Source organism: Castor canadensis, chromosome 4 (genome assembly GCF_047511655.1).
Source record: "Castor canadensis chromosome 4, mCasCan1.hap1v2, whole genome shotgun sequence".
NCBI lineage: Eukaryota > Metazoa > Chordata > Mammalia > Rodentia > Castoridae > Castor > Castor canadensis.
The window spans coordinates 128,797,875-128,820,794 of record NC_133389.1 but is presented as its reverse complement, the minus strand read 5'-3'; the positions used below and the strand labels follow the sequence as shown (position 1 = coordinate 128,820,794).

The 22,920-nt window shown below is 49.1% G+C and overlaps 2 protein-coding genes and 1 long non-coding RNA gene across 18 annotated transcripts; 1 reads left to right on the top strand and 2 right to left on the bottom strand.

Moving 5' to 3' along the window:
- Positions 1-28: 28 nt before the first annotated feature.
- Positions 29-14,612, bottom strand: LOC141422591 (uncharacterized). 14 transcript variants are annotated; one of them, XR_012447265.1, is made up of 5 exons: positions 14,434-14,609; positions 12,966-13,333; positions 3,575-4,645; positions 2,447-2,472; positions 29-261 (listed from the first exon to the last, which is right to left on the bottom strand). XR_012447265.1 is itself a non-coding variant. In XM_074071150.1 (5 exons), exons 1-3 carry the CDS (start codon positions 14,530-14,532, stop codon positions 4,570-4,572), a joined length of 543 nt encoding a protein of 180 aa, XP_073927251.1. In that variant the 5' UTR covers positions 14,533-14,609; the 3' UTR covers positions 29-261; positions 2,447-2,472; positions 4,550-4,569. The 14 variants fall into 14 exon arrangements, 7 of the variants coding, with proteins under 7 accessions (XP_073927251.1, XP_073927247.1, XP_073927250.1 ...); XM_074071150.1 differs by having other exon boundaries at positions 4,550-4,645; XR_012447264.1 differs by lacking the exon at positions 29-261 and adding an exon at positions 1,912-2,143.
- Positions 13,211-15,143, top strand: LOC141422592 (uncharacterized). Its single transcript, XR_012447267.1, has 3 exons — positions 13,211-13,347; positions 14,456-14,483; positions 14,890-15,143. It is a non-coding gene; the product is annotated as an uncharacterized lncRNA (long non-coding RNA).
- A 1,954-nt stretch (positions 15,144-17,097) lies between these two features.
- Positions 17,098-19,496, bottom strand: Hoxd8 (homeobox D8). Of its 3 annotated transcripts, XM_074071143.1 has the most exons (3): positions 18,903-19,496; positions 18,383-18,525; positions 17,098-18,304 (listed from the first exon to the last, which is right to left on the bottom strand). In XM_074071143.1, exons 1-3 carry the CDS (start codon positions 19,483-19,485, stop codon positions 18,230-18,232), a joined length of 801 nt encoding a protein of 266 aa, XP_073927244.1. In that variant the 5' UTR covers positions 19,486-19,496; the 3' UTR covers positions 17,098-18,229. The 3 variants fall into 3 exon arrangements, with proteins under 3 accessions (XP_073927244.1, XP_020040588.1, XP_020040591.1); XM_020184999.2 differs by having other exon boundaries at positions 17,098-18,525; XM_020185002.2 differs by having other exon boundaries at positions 17,098-18,522.
- Between the last annotated feature and the right edge of the window lie 3,424 nt (positions 19,497-22,920).

Below are 22,920 nucleotides of genomic sequence, written 5' to 3'. Positions count from 1 at the left end.
CCGCCCGCCCGCCCCCCCCCCCAGAAAGGAGCAAATGCCCTCAGCAACAAAAGAAAAAGAGTCAAGAGGGGAAGATCCCTAGCTATTCCCTTTCCCGCTCCTGGCCGAGTCAGGTTAGTGGCCACAGTTAGCCTTCCCAGAAGTCGCACATTTACCTTCCTGGGCCCTCAGCCCGGCTGGCCTCTCTGTCCGCTGCTGCTGCAGACCCGGAGGCAGGCGCTGCTCGCACGCATCGAGCCGCCCTGGGCTGAGACCGGCGCGCTAATGGTGAAGGGCAGGGCGAGGGGTCATTCGAAATCATTTACAAACATATCACAAAGTTTCATTATTTTTGCTTTGCCGACAGCAGCACACAAGAGTACAAAAGTTCACGAATTTCGCCCGCCCCAGCGCCTCCGCGCTGTCCAGGGCTTGCCCCTCATTCAGGGCATCAAGAGCGCAGACGCACTCAGGGGCCAGTCCGATTTTAGGGGCAGAGTGATGCCCTGGCCGGAGTGGGGCTTTTCGGTGCCTAAAAGGCCGAAGAGGTCCAATTTTTTGTTGTTTTGATTCTCTCTCCCTTAATTCAAAAACTACTTTCAAGTCTCAGGCCTGGGTCTGATGGGTGGGGCAGAGTGACTCCCCCGCCTAAAAAAAAAAAAAACCTGGCAAAATCCGTTGCTTGCTCTTACGACGTACTTTGCGCGATACCCCGCCCCCCTTCATTTCTTTGCTTCCACCGTTTTAGCTGTTTCGAGGGGATTTCCAAGGTGCCAGTTATAACAGAGGTTCCAAGGCTGCAGAATCTGTTTTTTCCAGAAGAGTCTCCCCAATTTTCCTAATGCCAAACGCTTTCACCTACTCGTCTTCCTGTGGACGCTGGGCCTACCTAGGCTTTATCCAGACAAATTGGGGATGCCTGCTGGGCTGGGTTAGGACGGGGGCGAGTGTACACATTTTCATATTTGTTAGACGCTGTGACCTGTATTTCACCTTATTGCTCGACTTGTTCAGACAGGTCAAAGCCAATGAGTTATTGATGAACAAAAGCGTTAAATATTCACCTCCCGTTCAACTGCCCATACTAATGCTTTTGATCTCTCTGGCTTTTTGTGCTGTGTTCAGCTACAAGGCGCCAAATGTGGGTTTGCAGGCAAGCAGCCTCGGCAGAGATAAGCACTCAGATCCAGGGCAGCAGAAAAAGGGGGGTGGGGCAAGACCATGGGGATCTGGGGGATACCAGATTTTCCATCCTGGAGCCCAGAGCCCGTTTCACTTGAGCCGGCCTGGCTCATTGAGGGAAACTACGTGCTAGGCGGATCTCAACTTCTTCCGGTGAGCACAGCCCCCCAGGGGGCCGACTAGGCTACCCAGCCCAGCAGTGTAAAGAAACCTGGCCCTGAGCCCAGCCTCAGCTTTTCCGACCACGAAAAAGTGGTCTTACAAGAGAGGGAGGACTCCCAGCTCCCGTACCCCTTGCATATCCCATCTTCTAGTAAAATCAGCTCGGTTTTGCAGTGAGAGAAGGGCCCCGATTTTTTCCTTGACTCTCCCACTACATCTTAGTGAGACTGTCCTTCAGGAAACTGCGCAGGCCTCCTCAGAACTGCACCTGCCTTCCGCAGCATAGGTACCTCAGATCCAAATTCCCAGTTAAGGAACCCAAGAGCCGCTGGCACTATCCCACCCAATCCCGCTATGTTTCCTTATTATCCCAGCATCTCTGGCCCAGAAATTCTTGAACCCATGTTACAGAAAAGTAGAGGTGAAGAAGAAGGACGAAATCCTGGTAGATCTGCGGGTATCCCAAATCCAGGGCCCACACCGCTGGGGTTGGGGGAGGGGCAGGACAGGGACATCCACGTAAAGCTCAGAATTCGCAGCCCTTCTTGGAAGCGGGCCAACTCAACACACCCGAAGCCATCAAGGGTTACATTTTGGTTTTGCTTTTAATAAAATCAAATTAAAAATTACAAAACCCCCAGAAGGTCGGGCTAGACTGGGCCGGATGAAGCTGGGCCGGGCTGCAGAGGGGGATCGCGTTGCCTTGGTGTTTACTATGTTAGGTCGAGCAGGAGGAGATGCTCGCCGCAACTCTTTAACAGAGCGGGCTGCTAATTAGCTGCAAGCCTGTAGCCAAGGACAGCACTCCGCGAAGCTGCACCTGTTCGAACCACAGAAGCCTGGGAAGGCCAGGAAGGTCCGGGGAGGCCCAAGAAACAAGGGCTAGACCCTGCGACTGGTTCCTTTAGGCAGGTGACTGTGAACTAGGCCCCAGGAAAGCTTCCTAGAAGCTCAGTCCAGAGCTTCGACCTCCCAAAGCGAGGTCTCTCGGCCAGGACAGGCTTGGGGAGGCAAGACCGTTCTTCCACCCGCCCAGTCCGCTGGCCTGTGTGGCCCTTCGCCCACCTCCTCCCGGCCTTAGTACCGCCTTTTCTCGATTCGGAAGAAACGGGAAGATACTCACAGCAGCGCTCTCTCTTGGTCCGGAACCTGTTGCAATGAAAACGGGGGTCGCTTAAATCTCACAGGATAATAAAGTAGAAATAAACGGTACACAGAAAAATGACAAGGCTCCCCCACACCACCAATACCCAGCCCCCCCCCCACCCCGGGGAACAGCGCAAAGTTCTCCGTAAACCGCGGGCAGTCCTCAAGAGCAGACCCAGAGAAAGTTAGGTGCCCATCACCTCCCCTCACTCCATGCACCCTCGGGCAAACCCTACTAGTTGTTTGGCCCCTGACTCTGACAGTAACAGGGTTCCTCAGTGGGGAAACGGAAAGCGGGAGAAAATGGGCCTTTGTGTGTTTCCTTCTGCGCAGTCAGTCCGGTAGGTGCAGGTCCACTGGGAAGGGGATAGCTTCCATCCTAGTTCTTGTCCCTCTCGCTGTGGGAACAGGTCAGCCTCCTTTTCCAGTTTCAAATTCTTCAGCCCCACCCAGTGGCCCCCCAAACTTGCCCTCTCTTCCCCAAAGACAGATCAGAAACGGCTGGGACTTGCCTTTCTACTTCTCCAATTCAAAACAAAGAGCGATTTCCAGGGAGAAATGAGGACCCAAATGATAACCAAGGAGGAGGAAAATCAATGGGTTTAAGGTAATTGGCAATGCTTTAGATTATTATCTAAGCCTATAGGTATGAAATCAATTTTTCAGCATTGCTGAAACCCACAAACCCATCTTACAAAGCAGTGGTCCTCTTAGGGGTTGGCATCCCACTCTAAGTTTTTAGTCATCTCCAGTTTTATTATAGGATAGCAATCTGCTGTGAGAAATCTCAGGGCAAAGCCATCTCTACACTCATCCTCTCTCTCCCTACCCACATTACTACTGTTTTATTCCACTTCTCAAATAGATGCCCCATCACCAGGAGGAGAGAGGCAGTAAGTCCTGCTCCTGAGGTGGAAGCCCTAAATTCCTAACTTTCCGTGTACAGAAGGGAGTGGAAGAAGCCCAGAGTTCCCATTCTGTTTGTTCATTTAAGTTTAGGCTAAAATTAGGATTAACTTCGATAGGACTTCCCCAGGCAGAAAAGTAGGGGTAGAGAAATCCCCTGCCTCTGGAGTTGTTGTGGAAAAAGTAGTAAGTGACTTACTGTTTTCTTTCCTACTGGGTAGGGGAGCTGGAGTAGAACTGTCTCCTTCTGAGCCCGGTGCTGGCTGGAGCCTCTCACTTTCCTATCGCTGCTCCAGGAACCAAGCATCTGCACTTGTATGCTCTTAACCTAATTTATGGTGGGAATTATATTTTGGCTTGTCAACTCTCAAGCCATAAAACAAAGTTTATTGGAATCACGTGCTCGTAAATAGCCACTCAGGTCCCATCTCTGCAGAACCATAAATAACCTTTGGCTTTAAACTTTTATTCACTAAATAAAGGTTCACTGCAACTGTTCGCTCAGATTTAAATAGTTCCAAATATCCAGAATACAAGGGAGGTCATATTCATATCAATACCCCAGGCTTTTCAAATAGCATCTTTTCAGAGAAGACTGTTTAAATTGGGAGATAGTGCTATTTGGAAAAGGCTGGTTGGTGGGCATGTCTTATGATTCTTTGGCTGCATTCGCTGTGAGTACCATCAACTACTTTATTTCGATCGTTTTCCACCTTTAGATGTAGTAAAGAGGAAAGTCAAAGGCCATTTCTTACTTGTTTATCCCAGAAGTTGGAAATTACTTGAGATTTTGTTCAAGTTTCAGAAGAGAAAGGATGGTTTAGGGAGAGGCTGGGTGGGCTCTGCGGTGGGGGTGGCAGCTGGAATTAACACTTGGCTTCCTCTGTATTGTTGTGGGACTTGATGAAAGTTGAAGATAGCCACAGGCCTAGAGGCTTCTATAATTTGCTTAGATCTGAAAGACAAGCCTTTGCAAGTGACCAAACTGCTTAAAACAGCAAGACTTGGGGTTTGGTGAAGTGAGAAAGTGGAGAATAGCCCCATCGGAATCTCTGGCTCTAAAGAAGGTTATAAAACAATAAAACAGCCCTAGTGTGAAGAGGCCGGGGTGTGAGGAAGCAAATGAGGCTCCCAAGGAACCCAAGCCCAGGAAGTCAGATTTCCCCTCTCTCACCATGCCTTCAACCACAGGGCTCAGTGCTCATGGGTCCTTGAGGGGCCAACCAAGTAGCATCTTCTGAAGGGCCCCCCTGTACTGTGGTCCCCACCACTGTGAAAAAATGAGAGGAGGGAGCATATGACAGTCCCGCTGAGCAAGCCAGGAAAAGGGTTGGAGCTGAGTGCTCCTCTGCTCTACAGGAGAGTGTGGTCAGCTCTACTTGGGGGAGACAGAAGAGGTGGAGGCAGGCCATGGGTTGGGGAAGATGCCCCCAGCTCCCACTGGGGGGAGGGAGCACAAAGAAAAAAGAGAACTGACCACACCAGCATCTTTCAATGGCCTGACAGAGTTGCTACCAAATAGTGTGAAAATGTGTGATTTTGACTTCTCTGAAGAATTAATGGGTGTTCTGTGTAGATTTGTAGAGCACACACACAAATATGACTTCTAAACCAAATGCAGTTCCCATTAGAAAGTTCCATCAACTCCATAAAAGAGATCCCTTTTTACGAAGATTTCTTTGCATCCTAATTTCCACCCATTCCACATACATTTACAAACCAACTTCCTGATTTGACTCTCATTAGCCTGAAAACAGGAGGCTGTTAGCCCAGACAGTAGGACATCCATTGTTCCTTTTTTTTTTTTAATTTCATTAGCCATGCAGGAGAATTTCTTTTTACAGTTGTTGGTAATCTGTCATTAAAGTAACGGGTAAAAATAACCCTTCAAAAATGGTTTCTGATTCTGTGAGCACTACTATGTGAGCAGCTTTGAAATTAATTCCTGTTCATCACTTGTACAAAAAAAAAAAACAAACTAAAGATGGGGGGATTGAGAAAAACTTTCATTTTAATCAAAGAGCGTATGACTTTCTAGAGAATCATGATACACTACATGATGAGGCAAAGTGAAAACAAGTCTGAGGAGGAACAGCGTCTGCAACAGTGCCTGGCCTCTTGTTGGGATGCCTCAGTAGGCATTTTTTTGATGAACGGTGCTGGATGACAGTGAATAAGGCTGGCTTGCAACCTTCACTGTACCTTGCATATGAAGATAGACAACATTACATAGGCTACTCTGCATATTTAAAGGGTGACAGGAAAGTTGCTGTAAGGAAGAGGAGGAAAGAAAATACATGGAGGCAGACATCTCTATTTTCTGATCTTAGAGCATCCAAGCAAAATGATTAAGGAGCAAGTGTCCATCTGCCTAGAATTGTCCATTGTCTCTCATACACTCAATGGCCAGGAATTTTGTGGATGGGGATGCAGAAGAGGAGCTGAGTATAGTGAGAAGCACAGACCTAGCATGTGCCTGTGTTGGGGGTTCTCAGGGGCTTTCTTTTCTTCTCTCCCCTCCCTTTCTCCTCCTTCTTCTCTTCTCCTCCTCCCCCTCCTCCTCCTTCTGATTGAACCCAGGGCTTTAGCATGCTAGGCAAGTGCTTTATCACTGAGTTACACCTCCCAGTTCCCCAAGGGCTTTCAATGTTGGTAGTAATGGAAGAGGGAGGAGGGAAAAGAGGTTGAGTCTTCTCAAAAACCTGTAAGGAATTAATTTATGGGTAAAGTAGGACTCTGAGTGTTGTCTCTCCCCATTGGGATAGAAAGAACAACTCCTGAGATTTTTTTGCCTATGGAGCTCCTATGAGATAGTGCCCCTTGTAGGGAAACCAACCAAAGCAGCCCCCAGGAAGGAAAGAGAGAAGGGCAGTATCTCTACTCCAAATATCATAGAGGTTAGCTTTCTCCCTGCCCTAAGGGCCGCTGCGATTGTCCCCAAGGAAAAAGCATACTGATCTTGGCTCTTAAGAGGTCTCTTGCCTGGAGGTGATGCTGAGCTCTCTTATTAAAGTAAATGCTGTACAACCAGAAGGAATAGGGAGGGGCTTCAGACGAACTCCCTGGCCAAAGGCAGATGATGCAAAGGACTGACCAGGCCTGGTGCTTGAGGACAGAAGCTGGGATTAGAGCCAGAAAAGGGCTGAGCAAAGTCCCAAGCAAGAGAGAAATGTGATTCCATACTCCTTGTACCATACTTTTAACCCCAAAACACTCTTCTCTCTCCTCCAAAATGGAGTCACTCAATTGAGCTCTAGTTTAGAGTTCTCTGGGAGGAAGAGATGACCCCAGAGGAAGAGGCTGATAGTGAGAGATGAGATTCCCCTGCCCCATACCAAAAAAGGGTCTTGAGGCAGGATGACTGACTCAAGCCCAGGGGCTAGAAAAGTCTCCAATGGACCCAAGAAGGGCAGAAGCAATGGTAGTCATTTAAGTGTCAGAACTGGGGCTATGGCACAGGAATTGGGGTGTCTGAGGAGTTGTGGTATTGCTGCTTTAGGCTGTGGACAAAACTCTGCCTTACACAGTTGGTAGGAGAAGAGACTACAAGTGTTTTCGAGAGAAAGTCTGACCCAGAGCTTGGCCAAGGGTAGTGGAGGCCCTTGTGGAAAAAGTCTGTGCAGAAATCATGGAAGCCAGAGCTGAAGAGGTAGAACCTGGTTGTAAGGAGTGTGCATATTTGCGTGGCTATTTACATAACTTTTTATTAAACATAAGAGTTTTAGCTGGGCATGGTGGCCCAGTATAATCCCAGCACTAGAGAGGTGGAGACAGAAACATCTCAAGTTGAAGGCCAACCTGGGCTACACAGCAAGACCCTGCCTCAAAAAAAAATTTTTTTTTCAGCTGGGCCCGGGTGGCTCATACCTGTAATCCTAGCTACTCAGGAGGCAGAGATCAGGAGGATCATAGTTCAAAGTCAGCCCAGGCAAATAGTTTGCAAGACCCTATATTGAAAAACCCCTATCACAAAAAATTGGGCTAATGGAGTGGCTTAAGGTGAAGGACCTGAGTTCAGTACAGAAAAAAAAAAAAATCAAAGTACTAGAAGGGTTGGAAGAGCCAGTGGATCTGGGGTTCAGCCAGAGTCCTGAAGCCTAAATCTTAGGGCACAAGCAGATTAAGGAGCAGAGTGGGATGGGATGGGGTGGGCTTCTCTAGCTTCCTCTGCTGTTGCCCACTAGTCTTTTGCTTTCCCACCCCACCTCACATTTCAAGAAACTAAGGATAGATGGCCCTTGCCCTGGGGTTATAGAAGTACAAGAGGAAAAACCAGCTGTGTGGTGTGACTGGTGGGAAGGCAGGATGGTGATAAAGAAGGTGACCACAAGACATGGACAGGGGAGAGGCCTGCTCTAGTAAAGTCCTGAAGCCCTCTTGAGGAGTGAAACATGCCTGTGTGGGTGTGAGAACTCCTACCAAGGAGCTAGGAGCACATTCCTCCTGGAAGGAGCCCTGATACCCTAGAGGCCAGGGCCTATGAGGCCTACTGCAGTAATAAGGATAGATCCCAGAACTGTGGTCTGGGTCTACTACTTCCTATATGACCAAGCCTCTTTTATCCTTTGTAGAACTCAAAGATTTGGTGAGTGAACCCCAAGTCTCTTTTAGTTGTAAAAATCTAAGCCTTATTGCTGAGCAGAAATGGGTCAATAAGGAACATATATTGAATTCTTATGTGCCAAAATGCCATTTTAAGTACTTAGCTAGGGAGTTAATGGATACAAAGCAGTTAGACTAGCATCTGACATAATAAGGCTATGAAAGTAAAAAAAAATCTTCATAACAAGCCTCAATAGTACTCTGATTTTCACTACCTTTCAAAGGAGGAAATAGGCTTAGAGAGTTTATACTTCTCACCTAAGGTCTCACAGCAGGTAAGAGGTAGTGTGGATCTGAACTCAAAGCAGTATGAACCCAGAACCTGTTCTTTTTGAAATCTCCAAGCTCAAAGTAAGGGATACATGAGTCCTTCCCTAAAGTGGTAGCAATTGCTGGCCTATATAAGGTAGAAACCTTAAAAACAAAAGAAACAAAAGCAGGCATGGATGTAGCCCCAGGAGCACTGGGGGATGCCTCCTTGTAGAGGCAAAGAAGGAACTGGCTTCAAGAGAACAAAGAATCAAGTTGGAAAGGCCCTTGAGCAGTGGTTCTCAGACATAAGCGTGTATCCAAATAAACCTGGGAGAGTGTTTTCAAAATGCAGGTCCTTGGGCACAACACCTGGCATTCATATTCAGTAGGTCTGGGATGGGACACAGAAACCTTTGTCAACAAGAGATTTGGGTGCAGGCCTTCACAGAGAGTCATTGCCCAAGTGTACAGGGAGGAGGGGGCAAAAGTCTGCATAGCTAGGAGACAATAGAGGATCAGTGGGGTTGCAGGCCTGAAATGAGCACAGTGATAGGAGAAGGGTGTGTGATGGTGTTGAGGAGTGGAACCAAGCACATGTGCTTGGTTCTTAACGGACAGAGTGAATAGAATTTGCCCCAGGCTCTCAGAGTAACCCTAGGGCCCAGGCCCTGTCCTAAGTGGGCAAGGAGAAAGAGAGAGAGGCACGCTATACTTTTCCAGGCTGACCATTCTGGACACCAGGGGTCCGAGGGCAAGGTAAATGGCAGGAACAGCAGCCCAGCAAAAGGGGGCTGGTTGGGAACCCTGTGGATGGGGAGCAGCTCGCCCCACTACAGGATCTTGGATCTTAAGAGTACAGTGTGCGGAAATCGCGCCCCCTCTGGGAAGGCGAAGGAAACCAGGTGGTCCTCCACCCAGGAACCGGCCTCTGACTCCTAAGGCCTTGAAGTGCCTCTGCTGCTCTCCCACCCCCACCCCGCGCCCCCGGGAGAAGTGACCCTCGTGGGGGCGGGGGGGTATGCAGCACTGCGGCCTCTAAAGCTCAACTCCCTGTATATGCCAAGGAGGAGGAGGGCGGGGGAGGGAGGAGCGACTCACAAGTCCTCCCCTTCCCCTCCCGCTCCAGCCTGGGGCAATCGCGCTGCCAGCGAGACGCTTGTCCTACAGCGCCTCCTCCTGGACAAGACGCCAGACAGCAGATCAGCGAGCCCACCCGCCCCGGAAACCCGAGGCCGAGGGGCTTCCTCTGACAGGCGGAGATCTCGCCGCACCAAAAGCTTGTCCTATCACCTCCCCTGGGGCGGCTGGAAACAGTGGAGAGGACCCTGAGGCCGCCTGTCACCTCCCGCCCCCAGCACAGACAACAAGCTTGAGGCCCAGGAGCGCGCATCCCTCATTAATTAGGCGAGCCCAGGCGGAAAATCCCTCCAGTTTGTCGTTTATTTATTTATTTATTTATTTACTTGGCTGCTCTCCGCTGAGCCACTGGCCCCCAAGAGCCCTAGAACGTGCTGCGCTGGCGTAACAAGATCCGGGAATGGTCTCCCTGAAGGATTGGCCTGAAGTTTGGCGGTTTGAACAGGAGCCAGGAGGAAGGGCCTTTTCCCAGAGCAGACGTACCAGGCTGAAAAAGCTATCGACTTCGGGTCAAATGCGTGTGCGCGCGCGCGCGTGCGTGTGTGCACCTGAAAAGGAGCTCCTGTTCCCTTTGGCTACAGCTCGGATTTGCAACCTGTTCTGACGTACAGATTTAAATTGGGGTGGGGCGGTAAGTCAAGATTGAAATGTAGTCAAGGACAGAGCTAGTTGGCTATATTTAGATGGAAAGCTGGAATGAAATAAAGATGAGCAGCGAATCCTGAGGCAGTGGTAATGGAGACATCCGGTGATTTCTTCCTGTGCTGAGTCCACTCGCCCTTTCCCTCCTCCCTCCCCACCCCCAATCTGGGCTGTGCTGCTTGTATCGGGAGCGGGGGGCTATTTCCACTGCACATGCGCGCCTCGTGAGTGTGCGTGGCAGGCGATGCGGGAACGCTGAGTTGTGCCTGGGGCGCGCCCTGTGCAGTGTGCGGCCACGCGCACTACTGCGTCTAGCTGAGGGGTTTAGAAGCCCCAGCTGAAAGAAGCAGGAAATGTACTATTCTTTTTTCAGGAAAACATGTATTAATAGCCTCGACCGACCTTTCTAGACTGCAAGTTCAGTTCCATCGAACCAACAAAATGTTGCGGATGAACATTCTCATCGTTGTCATTTGGAGCATAAATTTCATATCTATCTAGGGCACTGCTTCCCCGGAGTCGTCCATTAAGACCCTACGTTCAGAGAGCACATCCCCACCCTGGAAAACTATCAAGTCTAAGGGACTAGTACCAACACCCCCCCCCCCCCGAAAAAAAGGAGTATCTATTTACATCATTTCCGGAAAAGTGGATCTAAATTGGGTTTAAATCGGAATTCCGAGTTCTTGGTGGCTTCTCCCCAGCTTCCGGTGCCCCGACATACCCTGACTGGCCGCCGCAGTGCGGCAAGGCCGTAAATACCTCTAACAGCTGCCTGCCAGCCCAGGGTGAAATACTGTCTTTGTTCCGATTTCCCCTGCCTCTTAGGCTCAGAGAACCAGAACTCTGGCGAAATATACTTATTTGTAGGTTTCAGCCCAGGTTCCTGGCGATATTTACAAATGTCGAGCTTCTCTCTTTTCCCTGGTTCTCCCTGGGAGCATCAAGCTAACTCATATCCTGACCCTTAGACACCAAGGCTCCGACATGCTTCTGGCTTCCTAATCTATAAATGGTCAGATTCGGGAAAGAATGCTGGAAGTAACGTTTCCGGGCCTCTGAGTTGTTAGAATAAAGAGTATTTTTTTTTTAATTTCGTTTCATTTTTTGTTGTTGGATTACCAGAAACAATAGGGGCAATTCCAGCAGTAGCAACAGCCTTAACTAGTTTCATCGTTGAGTAAATGGCCTGAGCGCAAATGTGATTTGCGGATTATTTATTCCTCGAGATGCGATCGAACATTTCTTTCCAATAAACTCGTAATGCTGCCACGGGGCTTACAAAGAGCCCCTCAGTCTTCTTCATCTGCCCATGCCATCACCTTCGGCTGCGTAACTGGACCTATAGCCCGTCCAGGTTCTTAGACATTTGAGCGCCCTGGACCACCGAACCCAGGGAAAAGTGACTGAAACTCGGAACCAGAGAGTCATAAGTCCACCCTACCCCTCCGGCCCCAACGGACCTAAAGGATCCTCCAGCTCCGGAGCCACTGCAGGGCCTACTTTTCAATAGAGAATGCTTTCTACCAACATCAAAGAATGATCTCAATGTTATAGTTCTGTAGTAGAGAACAAAATACAGACACTCCAAATAAAAAATACCACTCAAAAGTTTATTTGTGAGTGATCAGAGTTAGTGACCCAGGACAATTCCGCAGACATCAGCTGGTCACACATCGTGGCCCTCCATTTTGAAAAGAGCGTGACTCCATGTTAATTGCTACAAATACCTTTCTACAAATATGTCATTTATTGATGAGAAACGCTTTCACAGAAAACACTTTTACACTAGAATACTAAGGGAGGTGGGATAAATTAGGACTTGCCCCTAGATGCTTGGGGACTATGCCTCCGCCATGCGCAGGTTAGCCCCATGCGCAATGCGGCAGATTGTCTAAAGCTCTGAATATTTCACAACGTGTTCATGGAGGAATAGGATTCGCACAGTGCATCCTCAAGTGCTGTTCAAAAATTGGTGGAATAAAAACACAGCATTCTGTTCTGCAATTTTTTGACGCATGTTTTGGTTCAGTAGTTTTGAAGTGGAGGGGAAAATATTGCTAATGTAATATTTACTGGTAAGCAGAAAAAAAAAACCACAATACATTTAGAAAACACAAAGACCTACTCTTTCTCTGGTCTGGCAAATGAGAAACACACGCGATGTTTGAATTTAGAAATGCTTCGCATTTCTGAAATATCTATTCTGGAATATCGTAAGACCTGCACTAGATTTTCTGATACTTTTACCTCACTAAACAGGCATCCACTTTGTGACATAAAATAATTCAAATTCACCTGACAGATTATCAGATGTGGGAGGAACCTATCTTGAATTATTACAAATTTTGTAGAACTAGAGAAACATTTTTAAATATTTAAAATGTCACCTTGCACCCAAGGCCCAATAAACCATAAACCGTAGAAATTACCATCGCTCACCACACAGCCTAGATTCGAAAACCAAGCACATCCTGGGTACAAAGTATCCACCCCACCCCCACCCTAACCCTCAAAAAGCACCTGTTAGGCTCTCCGCTACCTCTGACGGTAGGCAAACCGCAAAACCACACGTTCTATACCCACGGGGTGCCTGTATTGAGCCCCCCACCCCCAGCCCAGCCAGGCTGAGATGTCCAGGAGCCATCTACACACCCTTCTTCCCAGGACTGGATTGAGGGGCGATCGATTGAGGGGCGATCGACCTACGCAATGGGGTCCTATCTGCTGCTACCCATCTCTGGAGGAAACCAGGCTTCCCAGTTTCTACGTCTGAGCCCCGAAGGACCTCACCTGGAGCCCTTGGGGATGGAGTCATTAGCAAGCAGAGGCGCCAACAGCGACCCCCAGGTTCCTAGAATTGTAGGGAGCCGGGCGAGCTGACGATCTGCCCGAGGCGGTCGGCGCCTCCAGCTCCCTGCTGGGGCGCTCGGGGTTCGGGGAGGGGAGGCTCTTACCCGGAGGCTGCCGAGTTGGAGGCGGCGGTCGGCCCGGGAGGCTGCTGTAATCCATTAGGCGCTGCCGGATTGCGCACCCCCTCAGTGGCCAGGACTGGCTCATGTTGGAGAAGGCACCCTATCGGCCCCGCGCGGCTGCAGTCACCGGAGCAGGAGCAGGCCGGCTGCTCCGGGCAGGCAGTGTCAGCACCGGCGGGGGACTCGGCGCCTGGGGCTCCTTCCGGGCTCCCCCGCCGGGCTCCTCTCCTGCCCCGGAGGCAGCTTCGGCGAAGCCCGAGCGAGCGTCGGTGGGGTCGGGCAGGGCGCCGGGCGGGAGCCGAGGTCGCTGCAGACCCCGCAATTCCGCAGCCGGCGACTGGAGCCCACCTCTGCAGAGACAAAGGTTAGAAAAAGAGGGGGTGAGGCTCTGGGAAAGCAGAATGCGGGGGGAAATTCGCCTGGGAAATCAGGAAAAAGGCCGTGAAGGCGAGCGGCGCCTGCACATGACCAGCCGCAGCCAATGACGACCGCAAATAGGTCATAAAAAGGTCTATTACCAAGTTGTAAATTTTCTTCAAACAAAAAGGAATTTACTGCAATTCCTTGCGGATTTTGCACATACAGCTCGCAAGCGCCATGTTTTTTCCTCTCTTCTCTCGCTCTTCTGCCTCTCCTCTCTTCCTTATTCCCTCCTCTTTTCTTTCTGTCTCTCTCCCTTTTTCTTGCCTCCGGATTCTCATTCTCATTCTCTCTCTCTCTCTCTCTCCCTCCCTCCCCTCCGTATTTCACTTTTCTAGGAATTACATGTGCGGGTTTTTTTTGGGGGGGGAGTCTCACAAGAGCTAAGTGCGGGTACTGTTCAGCGCACCCCCCCCCACACACACAAGGCGTCCCCCCCTAACGTTGGTCACTTGGCTTCTCCTCCCCTCCCTCCCCTCCCCTCCCCTCCTCAAAAGGCTTGTCTGAAGGGCAGCCAAGCACTTTGGGTTTTTACCCTCTGGGCAAGCCAACCCCAGTAATCTTCTCCAGAAAACCTGGGCTCCGCAAGAAGGCATTCTGCCTCCCCTCCTACTGCTCTCCAACATAAATTGGGGTCTCTTCCATTTCCTGGATTCTGAGGTAGGAGAGTCACCAAACACCTAGGAAGGCCGGAAATGGCTTTAGGTACCTGTCAATCTCTCCAAAACACCATTTTGAGCGGTCAGTCTTTATCTTCATAAAACATCCCCCTGAGCAGTTTGAAGTTGGAAGAGAAGTAATCTTTCTGATCCCCTTTAAAACCCACGTCTGTAGGTCCCCCTCTAAGAGCAATTTTGTTTTTAAATGAGTTTAATTCTAGATCTCCATTCTTTCCCTCTGCCCCAGTGTTTGCCCATTGAAAAGCCTCCTCAAGGCAATTCTGGAGAGAGGCTCCATTGTTCAGTAAAAGAGTGACTATGCACAACCAGCCTAGAAAAAATATTTCTTTTTCCTTAAAGGTAAGTGTCACCTTTCCTTTGCATTTTCCACAGGAACTGTTCTGGTGAACTCCACATGAGAGTAAGTGTCCTTGTCTGGCCTCCAGCATTTCCTCATGGGAGTGGCCCATCCAGGCTTCAGGACCTGTTTGAAAGAGATCCCCGCCACCATGCCCCAGTCCTTTCAGAGAGTATCTGTGGACTTCTAACAATATGCTTATAAGTTTTGCATTGTATCTGTGTGTAAGTTCTCTGCTGTCAACATCTCACTCATTAAGTACATAAGTGGACGCCAGCTTAAACAGGAAATCCTCCCAGGCAGGACATTTGAATCCCATGAGAAAGTTCCAATGACCTTGAATTTTTTGTATTAAAGAATTTCTGTTGCCATCTATCAGCAAAAGTCTGGAAAAAGCCAGTGGGCCCTAATTTTGCTGGAGGGTCAAGGTCCATTAAAATGTTGTCTGTCTTTCCCTGTCCACCCCTAGATGCCCAAGGATACAGCAAACACCAGAGAAGCAGAGGACACAGAGCTTGGATGTGAAATCTTGTGCACTGAAGAATAAAACAATATTTTTATTACACAAGTAAATGCGGCAAGTTGTTGGGCCTTCATAAGCCCAGAACACCGAACTCAGTAAAGACATTGTTCAATTCTAAAATTGTCTGAGAAGTAATCTCAATAGTCAATTTGCTTCTTTATCTTCTCCCACTCTACCGAAATAAAAGCAGAGTTTATGACCTTCCCTTTTCATCGTGGGGAATGGGGAATGAGGGCTGGAAAGAGACTTTGTATGGAAAAGGCAGCCATATTTGCAGTTTTTTTTTAATCTCCTGTGCAGAGGTAAGCAATGTGCTGATCTTTGTGGACCTTACAAGATGGTATCCTCAAACTGACTTTTCCCTACAACTGTTTGAGCTCACACTCTCTTTTGTGTGTTTCTGGCTCTTGCAAACACATCCTAAATCACTCCAAAGGCTTGGCTTTTTCAATGTTAACATTAGAGGGTCCTATTTTTCTCATAAAACATTTTTTCTCATAAAATATTTTTCTCTAAGCTGATTGCCTTAGTTCAGGGCAGAAAAGCTCCACCTGAGTTTATAAAGGATTATCTGAAGGTATATGCAAATTTCTGCAGCAAAATGTTGCTTGGTGCTGCAATGCTTGCGTGTTTACAGATCTGAGCCAATTAGAAAGGTGTGTATGCTTGGCTCTGCTAATCTGTCTGCATGAGACACCATGATGGGGGGTGGGGATGTCTAGCCATTGTAAGAGAGAAGGTGGAGTGTGTATGGATCTGAAATTTCTCAAGGTCTTTATCTGGTGTCAAATCTATGCTCTTTCACAGCTATTGAAGGAAACACATATATATACACATTTATAACCAACACTTTCTGCGTGTGTATAATCTATGTGTAAGTACAAGCTCATATTTTCAGAACACATTATTGCAAGAGTCATTTTTTATATGAGCTATGATTTTACCATGGTGGGTCCTGGAGGTACATTTCCAGAGCAACAAAAAATGCCAAGGAGAAAATGACATCTTTACCTTCCCTTCCTTGATTTCCACACCCACTGATGTAGTAGATCCCTCATCTACTGAATTTTGCCAAAATCAGTAGCTCTAAGAGTGACATTTGGGGGGCATTCTTGGGTGGGAGACAGCAGGTTGTACAGAAGAGTCCTTTAAATCAAAGGAAGCTGGAGTTCAGCCAGCACCAGCTTTGGGCAGTTTATGCTCTAGGCTGCCCCCCAGCTATATTCTCCGCCCTAGGCACCCTTGCCCTGTACCAGCCAACAGCCATCTCAGGCAGTGCACAGATCAAAATGTTCCCAAATCCAGCATGTGCATTTGCAGCTGTTTCTTTCATGCAAATGTTTAAGCCTCGGCCACCCATGACTTAAAAATTGTCTTTCCTGGCTTAGGTTAGTGAATGTCACAGCCACAGCCTCTTTCCTGGGTAGAAAGCCAGGTGGTGCTTCGCTTGTGACTCAGCCAGTGCCAACATTTCTCCAGTCCATGAAATGGCAGGCAAACAGCCTACCAGCACCTAAGGGGATGAGCCTGGCCCCAAACTAGAGGCCCTTTTTCTTACCTGTGTGATAAAAACCATTCTGGAAATTAAAATATGCCTCTTTAAAAGTAAACATGGCTAGAAAAAGCAGACAGCTTCTTTGTGTTTACCTAATAAATGCATTTTCATTTTCAGGAAAAATTGTTACTTTACTTGAATTTCAGTCTTTCCTTCCTTCTTTCCTCTCCCTTCCCCCTGCAAAATGGCAGCTGGGGAAGCAGCCTCAAATAGGAAATGGATATCTTGTTAATAATAGATGCCAAACCTCAGCATCAACTGGGACTCAGTGGAATTAAGCTGTGGTGTGAGCTGTGGACATTGTCCCCTACTGGGCCTACAACTTCAGTCCTTTGTGAAGTTCAAAGCTTGAACAGCATTTTGGGATTATTTAGAGCAAGATGAAACATGGATAGTGTAGCTAGTCCTCTCTGGAATGAGTGGTTCTCCCCCGCCTTCAACATTTTTTCTAAACAGCATGGAGTATGTTACCCCGACCCCACCCCCACCCCGTTCTTATCAAACAGAAGGCTTGAGTAAGTTGCTGCCTTCTGTGAGCCCTGGCCATTGTTTGTGACTTGGGAAAAGAAGTTTTTTGCGGCGCTCAAAGACATTAGCTCTAGAAAGAGATTCATTTCTTTATTTAGGAGCTAGCTATGTTCTGGAGCGGTTGTTTACACTCGGAGTTGTCTGCATTTGCTCTCAGGGCTTGGTTCAAATAGGTGAGGCTATAGTTTTCCTGAAGAACAGCAGAAGACGTACCAACCGACATCTGAGATGCACACAGCAAGTTGGCTTGAAAGGAGCATGCGGGACAGAGTGAAAGGAATACAAATAAATATGGCACTTACTCATAAGCCAGAATCACGGTGGCAGCCTGGCACAGAGACCTAGCGATTTTATTACAATCGAGGTTCATTCAAAACGAAAGCAAGGCAACGTGCCAGAGTGAAAAGTTAATGAAAATGTTATAATTGGTTTTTCAAGTATTAATTCACTCTAGATTATTTAATTGCCATAATTTGCATGGACTATAGAAAATGATTAAATGAGACTTTTGACATTGTCCTGAAACTCTTGTCACTGGCCTAACATTTTCCCAAAGCTTAAGGAAGCAGTAGAGCCTGGACTGTACATTACACTCTTCAGCTAACATGTGCTTTTCCAACATTTGGCCCAGACATTTCCCTGATATATGACATTTACAAAACACTCAAAGAAATCTTTTAGGAGTAAACAAAAGGCACCTGAACCATTCATTATAAAAGCAGGAAGAAAAAAACATAAATAATACATTTTAATCAAACAATATAAAGTAAATATTCTGCAGGCATAATTTTTTAAAAAAATTAATAGACTTAATTTACTCACCATAAAGAAAAGATTTTGAATGTTCAAGTGCACTTGATTTATTAATAAAGCATTTTATATTTAATTACTTAGTGCTAATCATTAGGAAGTTTACGTTGTTGAGGCAAATCACCAGCTCAGACATTAGAAACTACCATTATAAAAATATAGCTACAAGGTCAGTATCAAATTACCCTTTTATATGACAACTCAAGGACTGCTTCTGTGCGATACTAGAAACTTTAAAACACCCAAATCCCTCTGAAAGCGTAGAAACCTCAAGAGCAGTGACGTGAAGGTAGCTTGAAACACGGGTAAGGTCCTTTCCGAAAAAGAAAAGCATCCACCAGCATATGTTGATCACTAGTTTTAACAGTCTGTGGTAAAATTTAAAGGTAGGAGTTAATTTGTCGGGTCTTCAGCTCGGTCTTCCTCCGGCTCTTGGACTTCCTTTTTGGTTTCCCCGTCCTTCGCCTCCTGCCGGGAAACGGGAAATTTGTCCTTGTTGTTCTCCTTTTTCCATTTCATTCTCCTGTTTTGGAACCAGATTTTTACCTGTCTCTCGGTGAGGGCCAGAGCGTGGGAAACCTCGATTCTTCTCTTCCTAGTCAGATAAGGGTTAAAAAGGAATTCCTTTTCCAGCTCTAGGGTTTGGAAACGGCTGTAGGTTTGTCTTCCTCTTCGTCTACCAGGAGCTGCTGATTAAAACAAACAAAAAAGAGGGGGGAAATCAACGTTTAAAAAATGTGACTGGTGTCTCTGCGTACTCCTGGAGGGTTCTGGGCCGGGCTTAAGTGTGGGCATATGCACAGTGCTATCTGACATATACAGGGTGTGCGGGCAAGAGCAGCAGAGACAAGGTCTTGACAATTATCCTGTCCAAATCATCTTTACAAGGTTTCCACTTTTTGTTTTAAAAAGTCTGTTATTACTTTATGAATAAGAGCCACCGTGGCTACCGAAGAAGGAAAAGGAGTGGGAGAGGGAGAGGATAGGGGAGTTTTAAAGCTAGAACGTGAGATGAAAGCAGATTTCTCCCCTTCTCCCCTCTTAAAAAAAAAAAATGCAACCCAACCTTGTGGTCTCATCCAGGGAAACATTTGAGAAGGAGACGAGCTCTGATTTAAGTGGTCTGGGTCCTCGCCAATATTACCACTGGACGATTTACAGTCAGGATATTGTACCAGCTCGGCCTCTTGCTGGGTCGTAAAAATCGGCTGTCTCTGTAAGTTATCGTATCCGTAAAACTTCGCGGGCTCCCCGTGACAGGCAATCCCGCCGCAGGGGGGAGGCGGCGGCGGAGGCGGAGGATGCGGAGGAGGAGGTGGGGCGGCCTGGTAGGCAGCGGCCGGGCTGCCCCCGCCGGGGTGGAAGTAGTCCTGGCCGGGGCCGGGGCCCGGGCCGCCCCCACCGCCGCACCCGGGCGGCGGGGATGGGTGCGGGTGCGCGTGCGCCTGCGGGGGCGCGTGCGGGAAGCCGGCAGCACTGTTGCCATAGAGCTGCAGGGCGGCGGCGTGGCGGCCGCCGACCTCGGGCGCGAAGTGACAGTCGTAGTAAGTGGGATTGATGGCCTCGCCCGCCGCCGCCGCTGCAGCCGCCGCCGCTGCGGCCGCCGCCTTGTACTTGGAGTACAGCGGGTTCACGAAGTACGAACTCATCGGGACGAGGGAGGGCGGGCGGGCGACGCGGAGCCAGCAGGGAGCGCGCCTCCACTCGGCCACACTGCCGCGGGGGCCTCTGGGGCGGCCGCTCGCGCCGCTGGGGCCGCCGGGCTACGTCGCTGCTGTCGCTCGCCCGCCCGCCCGCCCCACGCGCGTCGCCTCGGAGGCCCGGCAGCCCGGGCGGCTGGGCTACTAGGCGCTCATGCCCGGCTGCCGCGCCGCCGCCTCGGCCTTGCACCGCCTCCCTCTTGGGTCGCGGGGCCTCGCCCAGCCCCCGCGCGCCGCTGCCCTCTGGCCTCTCCCGGCGCGCGCCGGCTCGGCCGCAATATAATCGCCGCCGCCCCGGGTGACCTGCCCCGCTGCCTCCACTGTTTCCTCTCAGGCACCAGGCGGCCCTAGCGCACCGGGACAAGAAAAAAAGTGCGCCCGGCCCACGGGGATACTCTTTGGCTTCGGTTTACAAACCCCCGCTCTGGAGGGAAACGAAAAAAAACACCCTCTGCCCGTGTCCACCTCTCACCTCGCCCCCCCGCGGCCCCCTCCCACCACTCTCGCCGCCGCCGAGGATGCCGCCCCGGTGAGCGCCGGCGACGCATTTTCGCAGCCCGCCACTGCGAGGAGAGGGAGCGAGATGGGGGAGAGATAACCGCGCGGAGGGATCCACGCGGAGGCGAGGCGGCCGCGGCTCTCGACGGGACGCCTCACGCCCGCCCAAGGATGCCTCCGCCGGCCTTAAAGGGGGCCCATAAAGCCGCACTGCCAAGGGCTCGCTGGGCCCCGGGCGCGGGAATGCGGGCTGTGGCCCGCAGAGAGGGGGGCGCGGCAGAACCTTAGACTTGGGGGAGGCAGGGAGGTCACTCCCAGGAGGCTGCGGAGTAAATGACCCGCCCCCTCCCCAGCCCCTGGAACTGCCCAGCAGAGGTTGGCCAAGGATTTTTACATTTCTGAACACGCGGGCGCAGCCCAGGGCCCTTGGACAAGCAAGGGATGTTTACGGACCGGACCGTGCATTTTTGGGGGCTTAACGCCCCAATCCTGGCGTTATCAAAGCGAATCAAAGTCCTGCTTTTCCAGATGAGCGGGCCTTGTGGAGATGTATATTTACCCTTGACGCACTGCACGCCTGGCTGAGGCTCCCAGGTTAATTGATATTTAATGGAAATCATGCCCATGAATATAGTTTCCATCATTTCACCCTTGATAGACGTCAGTACTAGACGCAGGGGGGAGGCTGGAGAATGTGGGAAGGGGGCATTAACATTGCTGCGGAAGTGACTAGAAGAGCAGACCCAAATGTTCCTAGGCGGGAAGGAGGGCTCCAGACGCCAGGGCGGGTGGCATTTCCTGGGGCAGGCAAGGCCCCCGGGTACCAACCCCGGCGCCGGGCCTTGGCGGGGCGTGGGGGGGCCGACACCCCGTGTGCCCCCCTCCAGCCTCCAGGGCGGGTGAGCGGATAGCACCGGTTCCAGGCAGCTGCAGGCGGTCCCCCGTGTTCTGCTAACAATTCTAGATCACCCGCCAAGGCTGTGAAATAACTGCTGAGCCTGGGTGAGGGCCTAAACTTACAGTTACTAATTTCTCCCCCAAAGAAAAGCCCAAGAGAACGCTCAGCCTAGTTTGTGAGTGATGAGGAAGAGCGCAAGTCGTGTGGCCAAGTCGAGTGTGAATCCAAGAAACATCTCTGATTTTTAGCAACTCTCTCCAAAGCTACTGGCGCTACAACAACCACTTCTCCACACCCTTCTTTTGTTTGTTTGTTTGTTTGTTGTTCTCTTGTTTTAGTGTCCAATAAATGGGATGTGCATGTGTGTGTTGTTTTCCTCCCCTACTCGGCCTTTTCCGTGGGTCGTTGGGTAACGAGCTCCATTCCTTAGGGATAATCCAGGCCCGCTGGCCTTGGGAATAGACCTTGAAGACACGCCCCAGCCCACCGAGGACGCTCCCACTTAACCTAAAACACACCACCCCGACATTCCACGCCAAATGAAAATGCTTTTAAAAACCCCAAACGGCCTCAAAGACGCACAGGCCAGTGATGTCAACTACCCTGCATTCCTTGTAGGTTGTAGAGCTTGTTGGCCCAGGCTTTGTGAGCGGAATCCTGAGGTCGGTATAGGTGGACTGAATGTCATTTTTGTAAATGGAGAGAATAAGGTCGACGTGCAAAATCGTAACAAGATAGTAACATCTGACTCAATTGTATCTACGGGGGATGCCTGAAAATGGTAAAGGTAAACGGATTGCTAATGAATCTGGACCTGATAAAGGCAGGTTTTATTGAAATTTTACATTAGTAGGGAGCAGAAGACTTTTGTTACTGGGATGGTTAGAGGGCAAGATTTTTTGTTTGTTTTTCTGCTGATTATCAGCAGGTAGCTTCCTTTCAATTCAAAGGGTAACAAGTGATTCTGACAGCTAATCTAATCTTGTAAATACCCATTTAAAACGACATTTTCAATAAAGCTTTGGATCTGACATTGTAAGTGTGCCTTTATATTCCACAGGTGGGGGAGGGTGGGGGTGAGGGAGGTGGCGATGGGTGGGCACCCGCGCGAATTTGAACCATGGATAAATGAATAGATTTGGGAGTGGAATGGGGAAAGATTACAATAGAAAACCTAAGTATCAATGACACAGGCAATTTTTAGAACTGTATGATTTTCTTGCGAGGGGTTGGAGGGGGGCATGAATACTAAAAGTTCATTTCTATACTTTCAGGCCTAATTTAGAAAACATTACAGCATATTTCCTTTTGGGACAAAACATGGTTTTAAACATTTTTTATTTAAGCATTACTCTTATAATCTGAGCAGAAAAAGAGCACGATTAACTTCATAAAGATCCGTGCTTTTACACGTTTCCGTTTCGACAGAATCCATTAATTTACTATAATGTTTTATAGTTGTGCCATAGTCCAAATTTTCTGAAATTCTGACTGAGCCAAAATTTTATGCCTAACAAACACGGCTGGAGAATTTAATAGTGCCCATTGTTTATTTTTGGTTAAATTTATCCTAATTTGGGATTAAAAATAAGATTGTAAATATTTTTAATCAAAACCTTCCTCCACCGCAACGCTAAGCTTTACGAGATCAGAAAGTGGAGCAACAGCGCTCTCTAGTGACCAAATGCCATCCCAAGCCGACCGAATTTAACTTCCTTTTTAGATTCGCCTCCAAGCAGTTCTAATCTTGTCTTTAGATTCACTGGGGCTTGGACCGCTGACACTAATAATGTTTCATCTCTTTAATTGTCAACAAGTCAAGTGCAGCAAAACAGGGGCTCCTGAGTGCCAAGGATATTCTCATTTGCGCTCCCAAGAGTTTCCAGTAGTGTCTTTGCCAAAAGACTACAGTCCTTCTTTTGCCAGACGGCAGGTCTTCATTCTGTAATCGGCCAGCTGTGACTTTTAAGCACAATTACTGGACAGGA